The sequence below is a fragment of the Henckelia pumila genome, unplaced genomic scaffold (assembly GCF_033568475.1).
Source record: "Henckelia pumila isolate YLH828 unplaced genomic scaffold, ASM3356847v2 CTG_525:::fragment_3, whole genome shotgun sequence".
Lineage (NCBI taxonomy): Eukaryota > Viridiplantae > Streptophyta > Magnoliopsida > Lamiales > Gesneriaceae > Henckelia > Henckelia pumila.
Window position 1 is genome coordinate 3,357,753 of NW_027331857.1, and position 19,457 is coordinate 3,377,209.

A 19,457-nucleotide genomic window follows, 5' to 3' on the forward strand; every position below is an offset into this window, starting at 1 on the left:
CTTACAAGTCAACGGAGTCGTCTGGTTTAGCGCCATATATTAATTTTTTACCTTTTCTTTACTCGAAACAGAATCTGATGAAACAACCACGGAGTAATTATCCTCTACTTCTCGCTCACGAATTATATTCGAAACCAACGAATCCTATCACTACTCATATCAACCAAAATTTAATCCCGTTGATAATATAATAATATTAGATAGAGTTGCCCTCACTTGATTGCAATCCAGTCGCACGCAATTGTTATCGACGGTAGAAAGGACGCATCCGCGGCTTCTATGAATTTCCACCGCCCGATTCCCGTACTCGATAACAGCCGTTGGATGAGATAATGATGCTGATCTTACCGTCAAAAAATTACAAAAATTGAATTTCAAAAGCGAAGGCAGAGAGGGAGGACAGAGCTCAAAGCACCCCCCCCCTCTTTCGAAAATAATCACTTTCCTAGCAATTCTTGGATTGTACGTGTGTAGATTCTTGTAGCCTTGATTGAGATCGAGATAATTTTTTGGCGTGGAGATTTTCGTGGAATTCTCTTTTTGGTGAATCTGAAGCTGAGTGGATTATGAGAGTCTTCAGTTTTCAAAATTTGAATTTCGTTAGGTTTGTGATTCGGAATCTGTGTAATTAGGAGAAGGGAGGCTGGCGGAATCAGGCTTTCGTGCATTTTAAATTTGTAACTTGTGAAATTTTTTCGTTTGGTGAATTGTATTTTAAGTTTGGGTTTTGGAATTTTTTTCTTTTGAAATTATTTTTTTGAATGGAGCAAAGAGAGGGAGGGGAGTTCCTTCCCAAGAATCGGCCGTCGCAATCGGAAGACTCTGCAACGCCGGCAGCTGCGGATTTCCCGGCGAGGAAGCTTGTGCGACAGCTCGATTTTACTGGCTTAAGTGGCGGCGCGTCGAGCGTTGTTCACCCTCAGCCGCATCAGGTTGCAACGCCGAACCATCTGAGTCACCCGACACAGCAGCTGTCAGTAAAAACGCCACAGATGCTGTTTATGACCTCGCAACAGCCTCCGCGGCCACCTGCGCCACCCATTCATCCTACTATACGCCCTCCTGTGTAAATGTCTCAGCAACTACTTGATTTTTTTTTTCAAACTTTGGCGTAATGATTCAGTCTGGGAGCGTAAGATTGTCGATTTAAAAAACCCTTTATGGTTTCATTGGCCAATTCTTCGGTTTTCATAAAAAAAATTCGAGCTTTTTGTCTTTCAATGAAATTATCCTGTCGCAGATATCTATTTTAGTTGGAGAAAAGAGATAAATTATTTTCTAACGATAACTTTCTTGGCAGTAAAATGCATGAATACATAGGGTGCTTCGATGCTACAGTGGAGAGATAACTTTCTTGGCACGAATACCCCCTCTGTAGCTTTGAATTTCCCGAATACATATTACTGCATATACATATTACTGCAAAAAGTAGTAATTCTGTTCCTTTACATTTCCATCTGTCTGGATTACTTTCTTGTACAAATTAACAATTCGTTGGGTTATTATGTCCCAATAAACAAGCATTTGCACGCAGAAATTTCTTTTACCCTGTCCATGTAGCTTCTTTTTATCACTTATCTACATATTTTTGTTGTGTTTCGTTTGGAGATTAAAGTTAATTGGTCTTTTCTCATGAGAAGCTTTTCTTGTCGTTCATTTTTTTCCCTTTTCAATTGATGTACTTTCCAGTTGCAGCAAATTTGTGGATTATGTATTCTAATTTTGTTTACTGATGCCTGATTTAGGAGTTTCTTTTTGCATCATGTCTCCTGAAGATTCCCTAGCGTCTCTTTTGATGTTGCTTTATGATGCTTGTGTATATGAAGATCTAATGTTTGATTCTTTTGATATTTTCTTCTCTCTTTAATGTGTTATAGTAGGTGAAGTATGAATCTCCTATTCTTTGTATGGACACTTATTTGCTGGTGAGTTGAATGAATTCTCTTCCTTCCACAGGAAACCTGAATCACCAAGAGCAAGATCAAGACCAAATCCGAATGAAGTAAAAGATGGTACTCCAAAGAAACCAAAGCAGTGTAACTGTAAACATTCTCGATGTTTGAAACTGTGAGCAATTGCCCTTTTTCATGCTCTTTGTTCTGTGGCTATTTGGTTTTAAGTAGAATATTTTATCCGCTTCAATTTTTCTTTTTGTTTTGATTTTGTGTGGTGTTTTCAGAATAAAGTGCCAGATTGCGCTTACCATACTAATTATATCCTGGAAAATTCATTAGTCCAAAATTGAAAAGTGTCCTTTTTCCATTTTTTTTCAACCTCTAATTTGTGATGTTGGAAGGGATTGGTCACAGACTGTTCATATTTTATTATTTGGAATAAGAATGAATGAGTGATATATACATGGGAGTTAGTTCAAGTATTATAATTTTTAATTCATAACTCGTTTCGTACCGATAAATTTAAGATGCAGTGTTGCCAGTGTTGTAAATGGCGGGAGGCGGTGGCGGTGCGGTCCGTGACCGCCTACCGTCTCAGCCGCCTAGGCGGTTGAATTTTTTTAAAGCATTTTTATGGGTGGCGGCAGGCGGCTGAGGTGTGTGGTGGAGGGTGGGAGAGCAAAAATGAAAAAAAAGTGGCTAGTGTTTTTAAAATGAGTCAAGATCTAGGGTTTTAAAATAGATAAACTTTTACTATGATTTTAAAATGTATTGACTTTTGACTAGAATTTAAAATTAGTTGACTATGGACCTTGACTCAATTTAAAAAACCTTGGCCGCCTCAACCGCTTCAACCGCCCGAGCACCCGCCTCGCCGTCCGCCTCGCAGCTTGGGCCGCCTGAAACGACCGCCTCATGCCGAGGCGTGGCGGTCGAGGGCCGCCTACCGCCTAGGCGGCCGCCTCGACCGCCATTTAGAACACTGAGTGTTGCAAATATTCTATGCGAATATATATATAACAAAAATATGATAATTGTCTATGTGAGACATTTCATGAGGCTAAGCATAATGATTTAACTGAATGAATTTAAATTCTTGATTATAAGTTTGTGATTGTTGACTGTTGAGTGGTTGTTTGGATTTATTCATTTGACGATAGAACAAGGTTAGCATCATCTGTTTCGTTGAACATCTTTTGCATCTATATACAAGTTGCTATTGGGGAATAATTATCATAGACAAATTGTAAAAAGTCCGTCATTGACGGCGTGGGACAAGGTCCACTAATGGACAATGAAGCTAATATGATTACTCAAAGCTTTAGTTAATAATTCATTAAACTGTTTTGTGTGCTTGACATGTAATGTTGCACATAGATTGAAACTGATATTTCCCATTTATGAAGGTATTTCTATTCCCTAATTATGCAACTAAATTTTGTGAGGTTATGTTTGCCATTACACCATTTTGATTTATCACTACTATGGTTTCCATAATCTCCTTGTTTATTTTATTTATTTATTTTTGTGAAGCTTTTTAGATTTTATTGTGTATATAGTGTGAATAAACCACTTTCCACCTTGATGGAATGAATTGTGATGCATGTCCTGACAATTTTATGGTCAGGTATTGTGAATGTTTTTCGTCTGGAACATACTGTGATGGCTGCAACTGTGTAAATTGTCATAACAATGTTGAGAATGAAGCTGCCAGAAGAGAAGCAGTTGAAGCTACACTTGAGCGCAATCCTAATGCCTTCAGGCCAAAAATAGCCGGTAGTCCACATGGAGCTCGGGACAGCAGGGTACTGTGAAAAGCTCTTTGCCATCTTTTAAACATGAGTTTTTATACGATAAAGCATTAGCTTGGGATTATTGCCTTGAAATTTATTTTATGTATTTCTGTTTTTTGGCTTGGATGTGGTTGATTTATATGTGGTTTTTGTTTTTGGTTCTCTCACCTCCTTCAATGACATTTATTATTTGAACTTTTTTTTTTTTTTTTTATAATTAAAGCTTTGGAATCTGCCCTTGAAATAGACTGTCAAGAAATGTGTTTTCATATGAATAAATACGAGTGGTTCTCGGTATTCCCAACAGACAATTTCTTTCAAGTTCAAGTTTCCTATGAGACTGTAAATCAAACCTAGGTTTAAAACCATGTAATCACTGACTACCTGTGTTCTGTTTTTTGGCGGGCATTGATTTTGCAAATATCGTTCAGATGAGGTTCTCTGTGATTCTCAGTAATTTTACAATGCAGTGAACATGTTTACATATTTTAAATATATGCAATATCTCTTATAGACGAATGTTAGGACAGATGAGGCATTACAGAAGAATGTGTTGGACAAGATAATAATAGAGAAGAGGTTGGATGAGGCAATTGAAGAAAAAATTAAGGCCATATGCTGAAGATGTTTTGGGCATTTACTGTTAGAAACACCTTTGAGGAAGTGAGGAAAGTCATAGTATCCAAGAGAAAAGGGGGGAGACTAAAATTACGCGGACAAAAAAGTATAAGCTAAGTCAAGTAATTTGTCGGAGTGTGCATATAACTGGCATGACTATGCATTTCATGTGTCCAGAACTCCAAACTTTCTAATTGTGTCTATTGCTTGTAATAACATCATATGTAGGAGGAAGTAAGGGAAGGTTTAATTACCGGAAAACACAATAAAGGATGTCACTGTAAGAAATCAGGATGCCTCAAGAAGTATTGTGAGTGCTTCCAAGCTAATATACTTTGTTCTGAAAACTGCAAATGCATGGACTGCAAAAACTATGAAGGAAGCGAGGAGAGGCAAGCACTCTTTCATGGAGATCATGGCAACAACATAACATATATCCAGCAGGCGGCAAATGCTGCCATCACAGGTGCTATTGGATCTTCCGGTTATGGGTCTCCCCCATTGAACAAGAAACGAAAAGGTCAAGAGCTTTTCTTTGGATCAATAACACAAGATCCAGTGCACATGCTTGGGCATTTGCAACAGGTGAATTTTAGTATTTTCTCGAGATATAATATGCATTATGCAGTTAACAAGATTGCTAATGTGTGTTTTAGCAGTCCAAGACTACATTTACTTGGCCTATTTTGTAGTTTTTACTCCTTTCTCGAACTTAATGTTCATTTTTTTTAAGACATGCATAATGCTTTGTTGTTTAACATGCAAATTTTATTCCAAAAGTTCCCAAGCTAATGTGTATCGATATGATACACGATTGCATTAAACATATCACGATGTTAAGGGAAAAATGAAGACATATTAAACATTAACCTTCACTTGAAATTGCACAATAAATCATGAGAGATGGATTACATGATTGTTGTCTACACTTACCGTATTCTTTTTCTTCCTATATTATTGCTATATCCACATTTTGGTGACTGATGAAGCTGGTGCCTAATCTCACGAGCACAAATTGTAAATCTGTTGTGTGTTGGAAAATTGAACTTAGCAAATGCCCTAAAGAGGGAAAGTTCAATGCTAATGTCGTGCTTACAACTCTAAAAAAGGAGTGTGTCCTTGATAATAAAAATTATGAGCTGGAATGTTTGCATGTCTAAGGCAAGGTTGATGACATGGCACAAGTAAATATTTAAGGCATTGTCGCATTTGAAGGGATTGGTAATATTGAGGAATGTTTAGTTAGATGAAGAAAATCAGGTTGGAAGTATGAGATCATATGACAAAATATTGGCTGAAACCTTCTTTAATGGTTTGTGTTCAACCATTACACTGTTACATTAATATATATTTGTTTGAGTGCGAGTCTTGGAGTAATGCTTGAGCATAAAGTAATTTAGAGCCCGATTGAAAATTTCTGCAATGTTGCTTGTGGAAAAACAAGTAATGATGATAATTTCTATGGACACACATGAGGTGGGAAATAAATGGGGGACTTGTTGAAGATAACGTCATAGATGGGTTAAACTTATTACATCTGGTATTCTGGTTAACTTCTGCTTCACTATATTTGAATTAAGATTCATCAAAAAGGTTCCTTTTTCTTGTTTGACAGGCTAACCAAATTAAGGGTTCAGGACCTTCTTCTTCACTGTCTTCACTTTCTGGTCCCCAGCATGGTAATCTGTCAGTCTTGGGCCCTTCAAAGTTTACTTACAGGTATACATAAATGTCAATTGAGATTCATTTGCAGTATTCTTCACGCAACTTACTATTGTATTGTGTTGAAAGGTCACTCTTGGCTGACATTATTCAGCCTCAGGACGTTAAGGAACTCTGCTCGGTGCTTGTGGTGTATGGGGGAGAAGCTGCGAAGATGCTTGCCGGTATACATGGATTTTTAAATAATCCAATTTATCTTGTGGTTTATAAATTTGAGTCTATAACACATTTGATTTTAATGTTACCCATTATCTCGTAGCATCTTTATTAACACATTAACACTGTACTTGCTATCGCAATGGCATTTTTTTAGGAAGATTTCCTGTGAATATATTTAACGATGACAGAAATTTGAGTAAATGATTTTCATTCATCTCATGTTATCTATGCAACATGGGATAGTGTCCGAGACAATTCAACTATCTCAGGTGGGAATTGTCAGGCTTGTGCCTGTCATATATATATATATATTGGGTTTTGTTCCTTGAATCTAAGGCGCATGAAACAGCATTACAGCACCATATTACTGTTGACTTTCTTGTCTTAATATGTCTGTGACATGTTCTCCTATGCAGTGTAAACTGTTCAGGCCTACGGACCTAGCATTCAAACACGTTTTGTTGTTTTTTATGCCTCCCTTTTTATTGTTGCATATCCTTGTCCAATTTGTATCGTTCTGATAGAAGCTATAAAAACAGTGTGTAATTGTTGATTTCACACTAGAATTGGTTTTGGATTCTAACATTTGGTGGTAGTGTGATATTATGTATCCAAAACATTACAAAAAAGAGAGGCCTTAGCTGTTCTTTGTGCATTGACTACATGCATCCTTAGGTCATAACGATTCTCCAATGCTTGCTTTTTCATGCATGTGACAAGCACCGTAATTTGGAGACTTTTAAGTAATAATCAGATGTCCTTCGTTATGTCTGAATTTTTTACTTGCATTGCTTGCAGAAGAGAGAAAACCAGTAGATAATAGGTCAGAGATTTGTAGAGAAACCCCATTGGCTTCATCAAGTCAAGATCTATCTCAAAGCCGGAAGCTTTCTGTGGCGGAGGAAGCTTTAATAGATGATCCTCCAAGTGGAAACCAGAACGAAAACGCTAAAGTTGAGAGTGGTTTTGAAGGAGCTGATTCATCAAAAGGAAGGCCAATGTCTCCTAGTACATTAGCTCTGATATGTGACGAACAAGATGCGATGTTTCATACCACTGCTTCTCCTAATGGATTAGCAGGTCATAACAATGTTTTATCACAGTTACCACGTGATCAAGGATTGACTGAAGCATATCCAGAGCAAGAAAGAATTATTTTAACTACCTTACGAGACTGTCTGAACAGGCTCATCACTTTAGGAAATATAAAAGGCAAGGTTCATCCTCTCTTCTTTTAATTTTGTGCTTTTTTGCTATCAAAATTTATGGACATGATTGAGATCTGAAATTTTATAAAACTAGAAGCAGGCAATCATTTCCATGAACTCATAGATGGACATCTGTAGAAATACCAAGGAGTTCTTTAGTGTCTCTAGTTTTTAAGATACTATGTTTCTTCTCTTTTCATGACGCAAAGTATTGCCACCTAAAGATGTAACTGTTCCACTTGGTATATCTGTAAATATCTTTGCATGGGCGTCCGTCGCTAATAACCTCAAAATTTCATGGTTGGTTTTAACTCTACTCTTTTTTGTCTGTCTTTTTGTTATGTAGTAGTGTCCTAATCGTAGAATAGTTGGCTCCATTCACTAAGGATCGTGCTTCTAACCCATGGAGAAATTTTAAATGACCTCAAGCCATTCTGAAATTGTAGTGCTTCAGGTTTCTAATGTTGCAGTTGTTAAGGAAAAAAAATTTAGGCCATAGTCTAGAATGACATTCTTTCATCTCATTGTGGACGTGGTCCACTTTTGAGTGAGAACAACAGGTTTCTTATAATGTATTGTTCATGCTCGTTTCCCGTTCGTCAAATGTTTTTGTGTCCGATTGACAACGGTAGATGCTAATTTTAAAATATAACGTTCAACTATCTCATAGTATTTAGATGATTTTAGATGGAGGAGATGAATGATTGATGAACATGATTATGCATTTCGTCTTGGGAGTATACTAAGAATCCTTTTCTCTGCGCAGAAGCCAAATATTCTTCATTCGCACAGACAGATTCAGGTAATGAGAAAGACTTAACCAATACAAGAACTGAAACTTCAAGTCAGCAGCATATAAGCAATGGTGCTGCAAAATTTTCTGTTTTTCCACCAAGGATGTCTTCTACAGCCAATCAAGATGTTGCTGTTGTCAATAATGAACCCCGTCAGAAAATAACACCAGCTGCTGAAAATGGGATTGTAAGAGCGAAAGCTGAACGTGAAGTATGATGTGTTTAGGCGTAGTCGGCATTCACCCAAAACATGCTGTTGCATCTCTGTAACATTTAGGCCGTAGTTTGATTTGGCTTTTCTTCGGTGTAGCAGCGAGCACTACATATAGAGTTCATTGTTAGTACAGATTTCAGATAGAATTTTCTATGTATTCATTTATTAATACCATTTAAGGTCGAAATGCCCATTTTATGGGCAGAGATTAATTTCCAAAGTAACAACCAAGCAAAGGGACAGGACTTGTAAATTCATCCTGCACAAATCACAATATGAATGTAGATTGTAGATTGTTAACATTATGATATGATACGAACTCGAGGGAATCGCCATTCCCTCGGGGGATAAAAAATTTCAAACTTGAAAAAATACGTTTGATTATTGATTGGGTGGATGCCTTTCAACTACAGGTATCGCCTTTCTCTTGAAGAAAATAAAATATATTTTGGAGCCATAATTGTTTATTATGATTGTCTACTCAATATAATGATCAAAATTTCTTGTTTGATTTAATATACTGTACAGTTTTTTAGTTTTGTTTTTATAATAAACAAAAATCATCATCTTCATCACAATTCTTGGTATGGTTGCGACTTGCGAACTCCCCGTTTTACAAAACAAACATTAATCTGTATCTACATTCTCGAATTGATAAACATAGAAAAATTGTGATTAATATACAAACTTCTTCGCAAGCGTTTATCTCTTGTGGATGTGAAATGACAGTGATATTGTTCTGCAATATTTTATACTTATGATCAAAGTAATGAATAATGATATGACAATATGATTCTTGAGTTATGTCTTGTGAAATTCTTTATTAGCTCAATAATCTAGATTATTATACGAATTATTTGTGCATTATTTTAATCCTAATCCTGGTACACGCCATTGATATTATGGACTGAAAAAAAAAGAACTAGGATTACATCAAGGACATTTTGACTTCCTACTATTGACTTCTACAAAAATTTAAATAGTGGCTATTGCTCAATTTAAATACTATGGGTCCTCAATTGTCTAAAAAATGGTCTGGAAGTCTTCTGCAGGAATATGAAGAGGTAAAATGAAGATGTGGTGAAAGAAAATGAATGGCAATGACAAATGAAAACAAACGATAATAATCTTCAAAATTTCAAATAAAATCTTTACATGATATATATAAATTTACGTACAGTTCCGAGCTATATTCATATTTGAGAAATGAGAACTATTCATTACCGACGAGTTGCATTAAATTTTTTTTTTTACATGAAAACTATTGTGTATATGGTATAAAGATCATAATTTTTATTTCGTTTCTTTAAATATATGTACAAGAAGTTAATTCGACACTAGCAGTAAGACGGAAAGTTCGGTCCTACCCCATGGGTTTTATCCCATGGGATACGTGTAGGTATATGATTGGCCAATTTATGTGGGCCCCACATCAATTGACGTGAGCCCCACATGAACGGACCACTCACATGCTGTCACCTACCCTATGGGGTAGGGTCGAACGAATCCAGTAAGACTTTGCTCTCATTGTAGATATCAATGATTTATGTTTGACCAAGTTTATTTTTTGTCTATGAGGTCTATTATTCAACGTCAATACATAGTAAGATTTTGACCTAAATGTATATCAATGAAACTCGGGGCCCTTGGGATAGCATAGACTTTCCCCAAATGACTCATGTTTCGCCAATGCTTTTCTTTACTTGAAAGTCTATTGTAGACCCCACATACTTAATCAAACTGCATATCAATGACAAATATTTGACATAATTTTATTATTATTATTATTATTATTATTATTACTATTACGTGAGATCCATTATGGACTCCTGGTATATGGTCAAACATGAGCAGTTATATCCTGCTGCCCTTGTGATAGGATCGATAATGTTCTTACGCAAGAATAGGATTTTCCATACAAGATATTTCACATCAAACATTGTTCAGCTGAAAAGAAAAACAACTATGTAAGCCATTAATATTTTTTTATTTAATGCTAAGAAAACCCGTGTGGACTGCGAATTGTATTTGAAAACATAATTCTAAGAAAATAAAAACAAGCATCAATCTTTGGGGGGTTTGTGCTCCTCCCATTGAACCTTCATTGCCCAAGTTTTGACAAGGAATATAGACATTATGATAAACACGAAATAGATAGAGGTGCGTATTATTTTACATGCCAGCCTGCACATCGGAGGATGCTACTCAAGATTATTGAATTGGACTTCGATGGCCAATGCATTTATAGGCGTGGCCTAGGTCCTGAAGATGTCGAAGCAGGTGCACTCTGCAGAAACGAGACCATTGAGTCAGCATATGTATTCAAAACTCGGCCTATGCCTTTAAATGTGAAATGTAGTCCACATCGTGTGTAATGTGTTCTTTCCATGTTAAAGCCTTTAAATGATAACTCAGAATTTCACATGATGTAGCACTTCATATATATACAAGATTTGAATCGCACATACACGCATGCTTCTGCACTCCAAGAGAGAAAACGGGCTAGAGAACTTATTGTCACCCAAAAACACAGTGGTTGACTATTGATCATAATTATGAAAATATGGGGTGAGAAAGTATTCACATAATCTGGGAAGACCCTAGTTTGTCATCATTGCGCTAAACACAGCTAAAAATATGAGAAACAACAGCAGTTTGAAGGTAAATTGACATTTACATTGGTTACTGCATAAGCAGAGGGGAGGGAATTATTGGTAATTACTAATTAGATTGCCGAGATTTTTTAGAATTGAAGACTAGCATGAAAAAAAAATATTATAATGTAATTATTTGCATAAACTAAACAACTAGAAGAAGGTAAGAAAATAGCTGCAACCACAATTTTTAAATAATTTTAAGCAACGTAGTTTTAAGCTTTAGAGTGATATTTACCAATGGGATGCCTCTTGTTGCTCTTTCTGTCAAATAGTTTGACGGTGTGAAGAAATTACCATATGCCTCAGACAGTGCCTTGAGTCTTCTGTATATATTGTCTGCTCCAATGGTGTCTGCCCAGTAAACAATACCACCACTGTTGACAAAACACAAACCTCGTCATTTATCTTTCCCCGAATTTACAATATGCCAATTTCTTCATAAGTGCCACCACCCAAACACAGTTGCAGAAATCAGATGTATTCAGCTATTTACAAGCATAATTTCTGTCATTCTTCTGGAAAGCATCCACACCTCCAACCCCCCTTGGGTCAGATTCAGTAGTCTAATTTTACATCTGGTGGCTAAAGGGAGACAGATGAAACCCCAAGTTTATGAACTTAAAACATGATGTCTTCATCAAGTTCTGGTTATTATTAGTGGATGGGTTCCATTCTCTTTTTATTCTTCATCAGTCGATCTTCGAGAAAATTGAAGACTTGACATAGAGTCCATGCAATTAATTACTTGTGTAAACATTAAAATAATACAAGTTGATAAAAAGATCGTTGTTGATAAACTGACCGATAAGATGGGAAACTCATGCCAAGAACGGAAGCAACATCCAAATCTGATGCTTGGACAACTATGCCATCATCCAAAACACGGCATGCCTCATTCACCACAGGAAAGAGTATCATCTCAATAATTTCTTCATCAGTCACAGTTATAGGCTGCAAGGAAGATGAGAAAGAATATGATGACAGAAAGGTTTCAATCACACATACAAATTTAGAATAAGAGTAAGACTAAACAGAGAACAAAATAAACCAGTATCACGCATTGAATTTACAAATGAAAAATTAAAATCTGTTTCAGACCTTCCCACCAGGCATGATATTCGTGAGCCTCCTAGACTCTTCAATTATCGGGAGCACTGAAGGATCAGGCTTTGGCTTGCTTCCTTTCTCATATATATAATATCCTTTTCCATTACTTTTGCCTGCACAAAGTCGCAACAGTTAGCAAGGGAAGATATACGAAGACCTTTAAATTAAGCAAAGAAAAATAATTTATCCTACCATTTCTCCCATTTTTCATAAGTAAATCAACCAGTGGAGATGCAAAAGTGCGATCAGGAAAGGACAAAGAAAATTCTTTTGTTGTTGCAACAGCTACTCCATATCCTGCGACATCCAGGAGCCTGTAAGGCACCAGGTATTACAACCATTTCAATATATCATCTCCCAGATGAAGGGAACATACATTGTGATAAAACAAAATACTACCAAGAATCATTATTCTCGATTAACATGATCTCTAAGAACATTCCTCAGGTCTAAACACTATATGATAAAGTAGGCCATTGAGAAATACATTTTTTATAAACTAACTCAAGAATGAAATACCATAACTAGTCACTGGCAGACATGCAAAAACTTCATAAGCATACAAGATGTCACAAAGGAAAGAAAATTACTGGAATGGGCCCATAGGTAGACCAAAATTACTGATTAGCTGGTCAATTCTGAAAACGTCCACACCCAAGTTAGCCAGAAGATGTGCACTTTGAGAATATGGAAAGAAGGCTCTATTCACAGCAAAGCCGGTGCAGTTTCCTACTACAACAGGAACTTTCTTTATGCTCTTTCCAGCAGTCATTAGATCAAGAATTACTTGAGGCGAGGTCCTCTCTGTCCGTACGATCTCCAGAAGAGGCATTACATGGGCAGGACTGTCAAGAGTGGCGACAAATCAGCAGCTTGAGTAATATTTAGTCATTTCTAAAACAAAATTTGCTCTCAATACAATACAAAACACAGTTTCAAATTGATTTAACAAAATTAAACCCCTTGTAAACTCTCCATGGTGTGGTTTAAGCATATAAATGCAATAATATTGGAATGGGGGCATTCAGTGTGGCCTATATGATCCTAACATGTTCAAAAAAGGATTGAATGAGCGTAGAGAGGTGGCAACACAAGTGAGGCTGGTGAGTTTTATTAGAAATAGGGGAATTATTATCTTTAGCCAAAACATATATTTTCCATGTTTAGATTTCTAGACTCTAAGTTATGACCTCCACATCGAAAGGAAATAGAGAATCAGATTACAGATGACCTTAAGCAACCATGGTGGAAGATTGTTTATTTGATGTTTAATCAATCCAACATAATGCAAAGGTAGCTCATTCTATTTCAATTCGTGAGAGAAAATAAAGAGTCCTTTTCCGTCTTCACACTACTTCCCATCCACATTATAGTGACGAAAACGATAATAAGATTGCAAATATTAAAACACTCCAAATTGCTATGCTCTTTTGGCAAACTTCATAACTGCTCAAGAGCAGGAATAAGAGTTACTAATTTCTAATCTTTACTTGTTCAACTCGGACAAATTGAGGAATTCAATTCCTGAATTTATCAAGTGGAGGTCAACCTGAAAAAATGTGCACCCACGATCCGATCTTGTGCTTTGGTCTTTTCTCCAACAATATTGAGATCTATAGTAGATGTGTTTGATGCCAAAATACAGTGTGAAGAGCACACCTTCTCAATATCCTCAAAAATTTTCTGCTTTAGGGAAATATTTTCTATAACAGCCTGCAATTAAGAGAACTTTATAAGAAAAGCAAAACATTAAATGGGAACTATAACATTCTTTCTTAGTAACCACAGTTCACAAACATCACAATGTCGGAAATCCACAAACATTCTAACATATAAATCGAGGCTTCTTCTCTTTCCTTCATCAAAATTAATAATAATCATATCGGCGACAGCGGATCATGGATGGAAGAGAACTCTTTTTAAATCATATTTTCAGTGATTTTCTAATTCGGACTTCCATATTGCTTCATAGAACCAAAATCATAAAATGTTCAGCTTATTCTCAGTAAAATAAGTCATGGAAAAAACATGATTGTAAATCCTCAGACTGGCATTGTTGGAACGATAACAGGAAGCTCGCATACTTCTACACACTTGATTTGACAAATGATAATATATCTCTGGAAAATCAAACACACTATCTATCCAACCCACCTCTATGACCATGTCCACATCCTTGAATTCAGAGTAGTCTAAAACACCTTTAAGCATCGAAAGGGCCTTCTCGGCTTTATCCAGCGTCAATTTTTTTCTTGATACCAAACCTCGGACATTGACTGCAATACAAAGGATGAAGCATGACAAACAAATGAAAATTGCATAAAGTAAAAGAATATTTGTGCCTCCACCAAACTGTACTCGGCATCCACTTCTTCCTTAGGCACAACGGCATATGCTTTCTTGCTAGGACTTATAACTTCAAATTATGAGATTAATTAAAGCACATGTTAACTAACCTTCAATTGCTTTTAATCCCTTGTGAAGATAATCAGAACTGATTTCTTTCAGAACAACATAAATATTGCTCAAAATAAAAGCTGTGGCAATTCCAGAACCCATTAGTCCTCCACCAATAATAGCAACTTTCTTCATTCTTCTCGGAGTAAGACCAACATCTGTCACATTAGGCACCTGTTCAATAAAACTTAAATTGTTGACTGAGACTAGAAACAAATAAATTCACAAAAACAAGGAAAAGAGGAGATAATTTTAAAAGTATCATAGAAAATTTTTACAAATCAGAAATCAAAGAAAATAGCAGAAATAACATGCAACAAGTAGATATTGTCCATTATGACGAGAAATCAAAACCCAAGGCAGAGGCAGAGGGTTGCAGTAGGGAAGATATATCTGAGGCTCCACGTTTGACTGTGACATCTTAAAGAGTAATATTGGATTTAATAAATTGAACTTGATTTGACAAGATAGACCGCTTTGTGGCTCCTAATAATCTGAACTCAAGTTGGTCCCTGTACTCTAAGATTGGAAGATGAAGAGCCACACTGAAAGGTTTAGATCAAGCAGACTCATCAGAAGAGCAGATTATGCATGGGGTTATTGAGTGAGATACCGGTAACTCGGTAAGACTGATAAAATTTTGGAAATGCACACTTAACATGAATGGGTCCCATTCAACGAACCAAATTATCAATTTTGAATGGCGACTGTTGTTTGCATGTTTGAGCAAAACCTGTTTTCTTACATAGTAAATTCATGTACCAAAATTCGCTCTTAATCCAAGCGTGAGCATTACATGCTTGTCTTAAGTTTGCCAACTTGTGTCCATGTCAGACTTTTAGACTAGCAAGTTTACTTTTATTTCTTTTGGCACTACCAAAAGAGCCAACACCTAGGGAGATAAGTCATTTATCAACATGAACCATATTTTTTATCTGAAATGTTGCTAAAATCATCGAGTAAAAAAAAGTTGACAAGTGGTATTGTTATCCCATGCACCTTTGTTGTTGCCCTTTGAGCAAAAAATGCATGAACAAGACCTTTCGATGTGTCTGTTTTGACTAACTCCTTGAATACTTCTGATTCCTGCAAATTTAGCAATTTTAATCTCATAAGGAGCCAAACTATAAGATGCATTACAAGCAACAGATTAAAATATGCTCCACAGAAAGTAGAAACTTTAAAGGACATGAACTCCCAAAGTAGTAGATTTATAAAAACTATTTAGTATTCACAAAATTTTTAACTTGGCTTTGCAAAGAACTAGACTCTAAGACAAGTTCAATACCAAAGACTAAAACTTGTTCCTCGAAACTGAACTTGAAAGGATATTAAGTTATTAACTCCCAAAAAGCAGTTTTAGGAAACTATTTAGAAAATCAAGTAAAAAAATTAACTTGTCTTTGTAATTGTTAAATAATAAGATAATTTCTATATCACAGAGTCAAATATGTTCTACTGCAAATAGAACTTAAAAAGATATTTACTTCCAAAGATAGTGGTTTCAGAAAACTATTCATAAAACCAACCCCAAAAGAACTTACCTTTAAAACTCCATGATATCCTCCATGAATTATTCCTTCTGCGATAACATCAAGACATGCCTGGTGCTGAGGCATGTTTTTAACGGTCTGTTTGACCTGTTGTCTGGCCATTTTTAGCAAATCAATCGCGTCAGGCAGTGAGCCAAGTTTTTCCACATTATGAAGAGGGCGTATCCACGGCTTACGCCTATGTGCGATGTCTAATGCCCATTGTCTAGAGACTTTCAGCAATTCTTCTGAAGTCACAATAGCATCAACAAGGCCTAGCTTCTGTCCTTCATCTGATGTTATTGGTCTGGATGACTTGAAACATCATAGATAGTCAAATAAAAATAAATACAAACAAATGTTATGAGCATCATGACATTGACAAGGGAGGTGCAAGGAGATATTTTACAAAAAATTTAGAGGATGTATTTTCCACACATGCACAGATTATGAGCTCTCAAGGTCAACTTTGGTGTCATAAATATAACAAAGTAAAAATATGTTTTTTTCTTTCTAAACATACCAAGAAGAAAAAAATTATGAGTGAGAGGATTGGAAGGATTGGAAAACAAAAACTTGACTTGAGAAAGTAATCAAGATCTACTCAACCATATCAATGGAACAAGTGATGCTTTAGACAAAATATTCTCACCTACATGCTGAAAATGAACTTTGGACACAAAGCAGAACAGATTATGTGACTGTGACGTAAGTTCCTATAGTTGATCGTTGAGACAATGACCACAAAATCACAGGAGTATGAAGGGAAACATAATTTAATATATGAGGAAAGTTCAAATAGTCAACAATGTCAACTCTTCCCACCAAATTCTATCTTACCCAAGTTCTCACATGGATTATGTTTTTCAAGAGTTTAGCTACAAGAGGGAACCTACCAGCATAATACCAATAGCCTTTTCCAAGCCTATAAGCCTTGGGAGACGTTGTGTACCTTATAAATAGCCATGACCAGCAAATCATTATCATTTGGAATTATATAACATTTCCCACTCAAGCCTGATACAAAAAATAAACTATTATCTAGCAGTCCTACCTCCAGATCCAGGGATGACTCCAAGGCTGAGTTCCGGCAGACCAAGTTGTGCTTTTGGCGTGGCTATGCGTGCATGACAAACCTACAACAATGTTTCAGATGTGAAAAAAATGAGATTGAACTGTCTCCAAATATAATGCAGTGGGAGTGAACTCTAGACATATCAAATATCTGCACGAAAATTACATACCATTGCCAATTCCAAGCCACCTCCAAGAGCAAGTCCCTCTATAGCAGCAACAGAAGGCTTCTTTGCATCTGATAAATGGATTGGATATCAAGAAAAATTAAACAAGTTCCAATAAAATGCAATAAAACATTTAAAATTCGAAAATCTTGAATTTGTCAAAAACCTTCAATTATATTGACCATGAGATCCACAGATGCATCAGGCAAGATAGAAGTGTCACCTGAATGAGCACATGTTCAACTTATTTCCCAAGAATGTGTATTGATTCATTAATGTCAACAAAATGAGAAAAGCAGAGATGTAGACACTTGCATACCAGTTCTGTGTACTGTTTCAAAAACATTGATGTCAAAGCCTCCAGAAAATTTGCCACCATTGCCTTCAAATCCAGAATATTTACAAAATCAGTTTTTACATAAAGCAACAAGAGATCAAAGTCACTAAATCCTCAACAACTCGTAACTTTTTCATAAATTATAAATTTACATGAATTTCCCTCCTGAGTACCAATTGCCAAGCACTCCTTCAGTGATGGAACACCACATAGAACTACTAGCCCAGTCAAATATATTTGTTACCGAGTACTAGCAGTTGAGAATATGCAGATGACTAGTGCACTCTTTGAAAATTTATGACGCGACCAATACAATGAACGCCTCTCTATTTGACATTCCATATTCCGATCAACATCCCGGGTGGACTAGCTGAGTCATCACTCATCAGGAATAGGATATTCAAACACTAACCATCATATTATCAGCTGAAGCTGACAAAAAAAATTGCATCTTCGGAGATATTTATCTTAACGGTAACAACAAACTAATAAATTCATGTTCTAATTAAAAAACACTGGTTAAAGCACAACAATAATCAAGAATCGGTTATTCAAAGATCAACAGGAGGAAAAAAGAAAACTGTAAAATATATATGTACACACATCGGAATTTCGAAAATTGCATAAAGTACCGATAAGAACAACAGCTTTAACATCATCTCTTCTCATTGCCTCGGTATACTTCTCCTTCAACCCTTCGAAAACTACAGAAACCAGACAAAAAAAAAAAAAAACTGATTTCATGCACACTTAACGGCATATACAATTCCAAAACACAAAAATCCGGGTGGTATCTTACTGGAAAGGGCCAGAGCGTTAACTGGAGGATTAGAGATGGTGATAACCGCAACCCCGTCGTCTCCCACCTCCATAGCCACCGTAGCTCGCTTCATAGTTTCGGATCAAAATATGTTTTGGATCCGCCGAGAAGAAGTGGAAAAAAGCTATACTTGGAAAGTGTTTTGGGTATGCAATTTCCTATTTAGTTGATTGTCTCCTCTTTTTTAACTTGACTTCACTCGTGAAACATGTTAGCGGTCTGTTTCACCATACCAACCCGGAGACGTACATTTTTCCTTATTTTTATTTCTAAACATAAAGATTATAGATTTTGTATAGATTTTATGAAAGCATACTTTTATTTAAAAATAAAAAAAATTTATGGATTAAGTTTGATATCCGTTTTAAAAAAACTATATAATATGAGATTTAAAATGTTAGTAAAATTATAGAAGGCGTATATTTAAAATATTACAGCAAATCAGTCAAAAATTTAAATACCACGCTTGGGAGCAAATAGCCTTGAAAAATAAAAATAGAAATGAAGCAATGGCATTAAACGCTGTCAGGATTGCCTTTTTGACTTGTTTTCCAAGCCGTCCATTGAAAGTGCTTTTTTTATTTGTTTATGGAATAAAACTTAATTTGTTACGTGACTGTAATTAGTAAATTGATAAACGAAATTTTGTTAATGAATTAAACACCATAGCCACCATATATTGTTGTCTTTCTTCTTGTCCAAACATTTTGGTTTGTTATTTTTATATAAAAAAAATGTGAGAAATGCCATCGGCCCCTCTTTAATAATCTAAATATAATACGTACATAATAGTGTTAGCTATGCCAAACACCTACCATGTGTGAAAGCACAACAACTTGAGTCTTTCTTGAGAAATTTCCCCACGTTTTCTCAACACAAAATACTTTTTGTATTTGTTTTCGG

General features: G+C 35.9%; 2 protein-coding genes across 2 annotated transcripts; one reads left to right on the forward strand and one right to left on the reverse strand.

The window, feature by feature from the left end:
- The first annotated feature begins 404 nt into the window (after positions 1-404).
- LOC140873042 (protein tesmin/TSO1-like CXC 5) lies at positions 405-8,663 on the forward strand. The gene is made up of 8 exons (XM_073276011.1): positions 405-1,066; positions 1,957-2,067; positions 3,523-3,700; positions 4,535-4,891; positions 5,922-6,025; positions 6,098-6,192; positions 6,986-7,399; positions 8,162-8,663. The coding sequence occupies exons 1-8, from the start codon at positions 762-764 to the stop codon at positions 8,404-8,406; spliced, it is 1,809 nt and encodes a 602-aa protein (XP_073132112.1). The 5' UTR covers positions 405-761; the 3' UTR covers positions 8,407-8,663.
- A 1,708-nt stretch (positions 8,664-10,371) lies between these two features.
- On the reverse strand, positions 10,372-18,771 carry LOC140873330 (peroxisomal fatty acid beta-oxidation multifunctional protein AIM1). Its single transcript, XM_073276427.1, has 18 exons — positions 18,534-18,771; positions 18,367-18,438; positions 17,717-17,779; positions 17,564-17,620; positions 17,401-17,468; positions 17,211-17,292; positions 17,053-17,108; positions 16,169-16,471; positions 15,624-15,710; positions 14,624-14,798; positions 14,322-14,443; positions 13,717-13,880; positions 12,758-13,012; positions 12,360-12,481; positions 12,159-12,280; positions 11,863-12,011; positions 11,296-11,434; positions 10,372-10,690 (listed from the first exon to the last, which is right to left on the reverse strand). The coding sequence occupies exons 1-18, from the start codon at positions 18,625-18,627 to the stop codon at positions 10,646-10,648; spliced, it is 2,175 nt and encodes a 724-aa protein (XP_073132528.1). The 5' UTR covers positions 18,628-18,771; the 3' UTR covers positions 10,372-10,645.
- Positions 18,772-19,457: the final 686 nt, after the last annotated feature.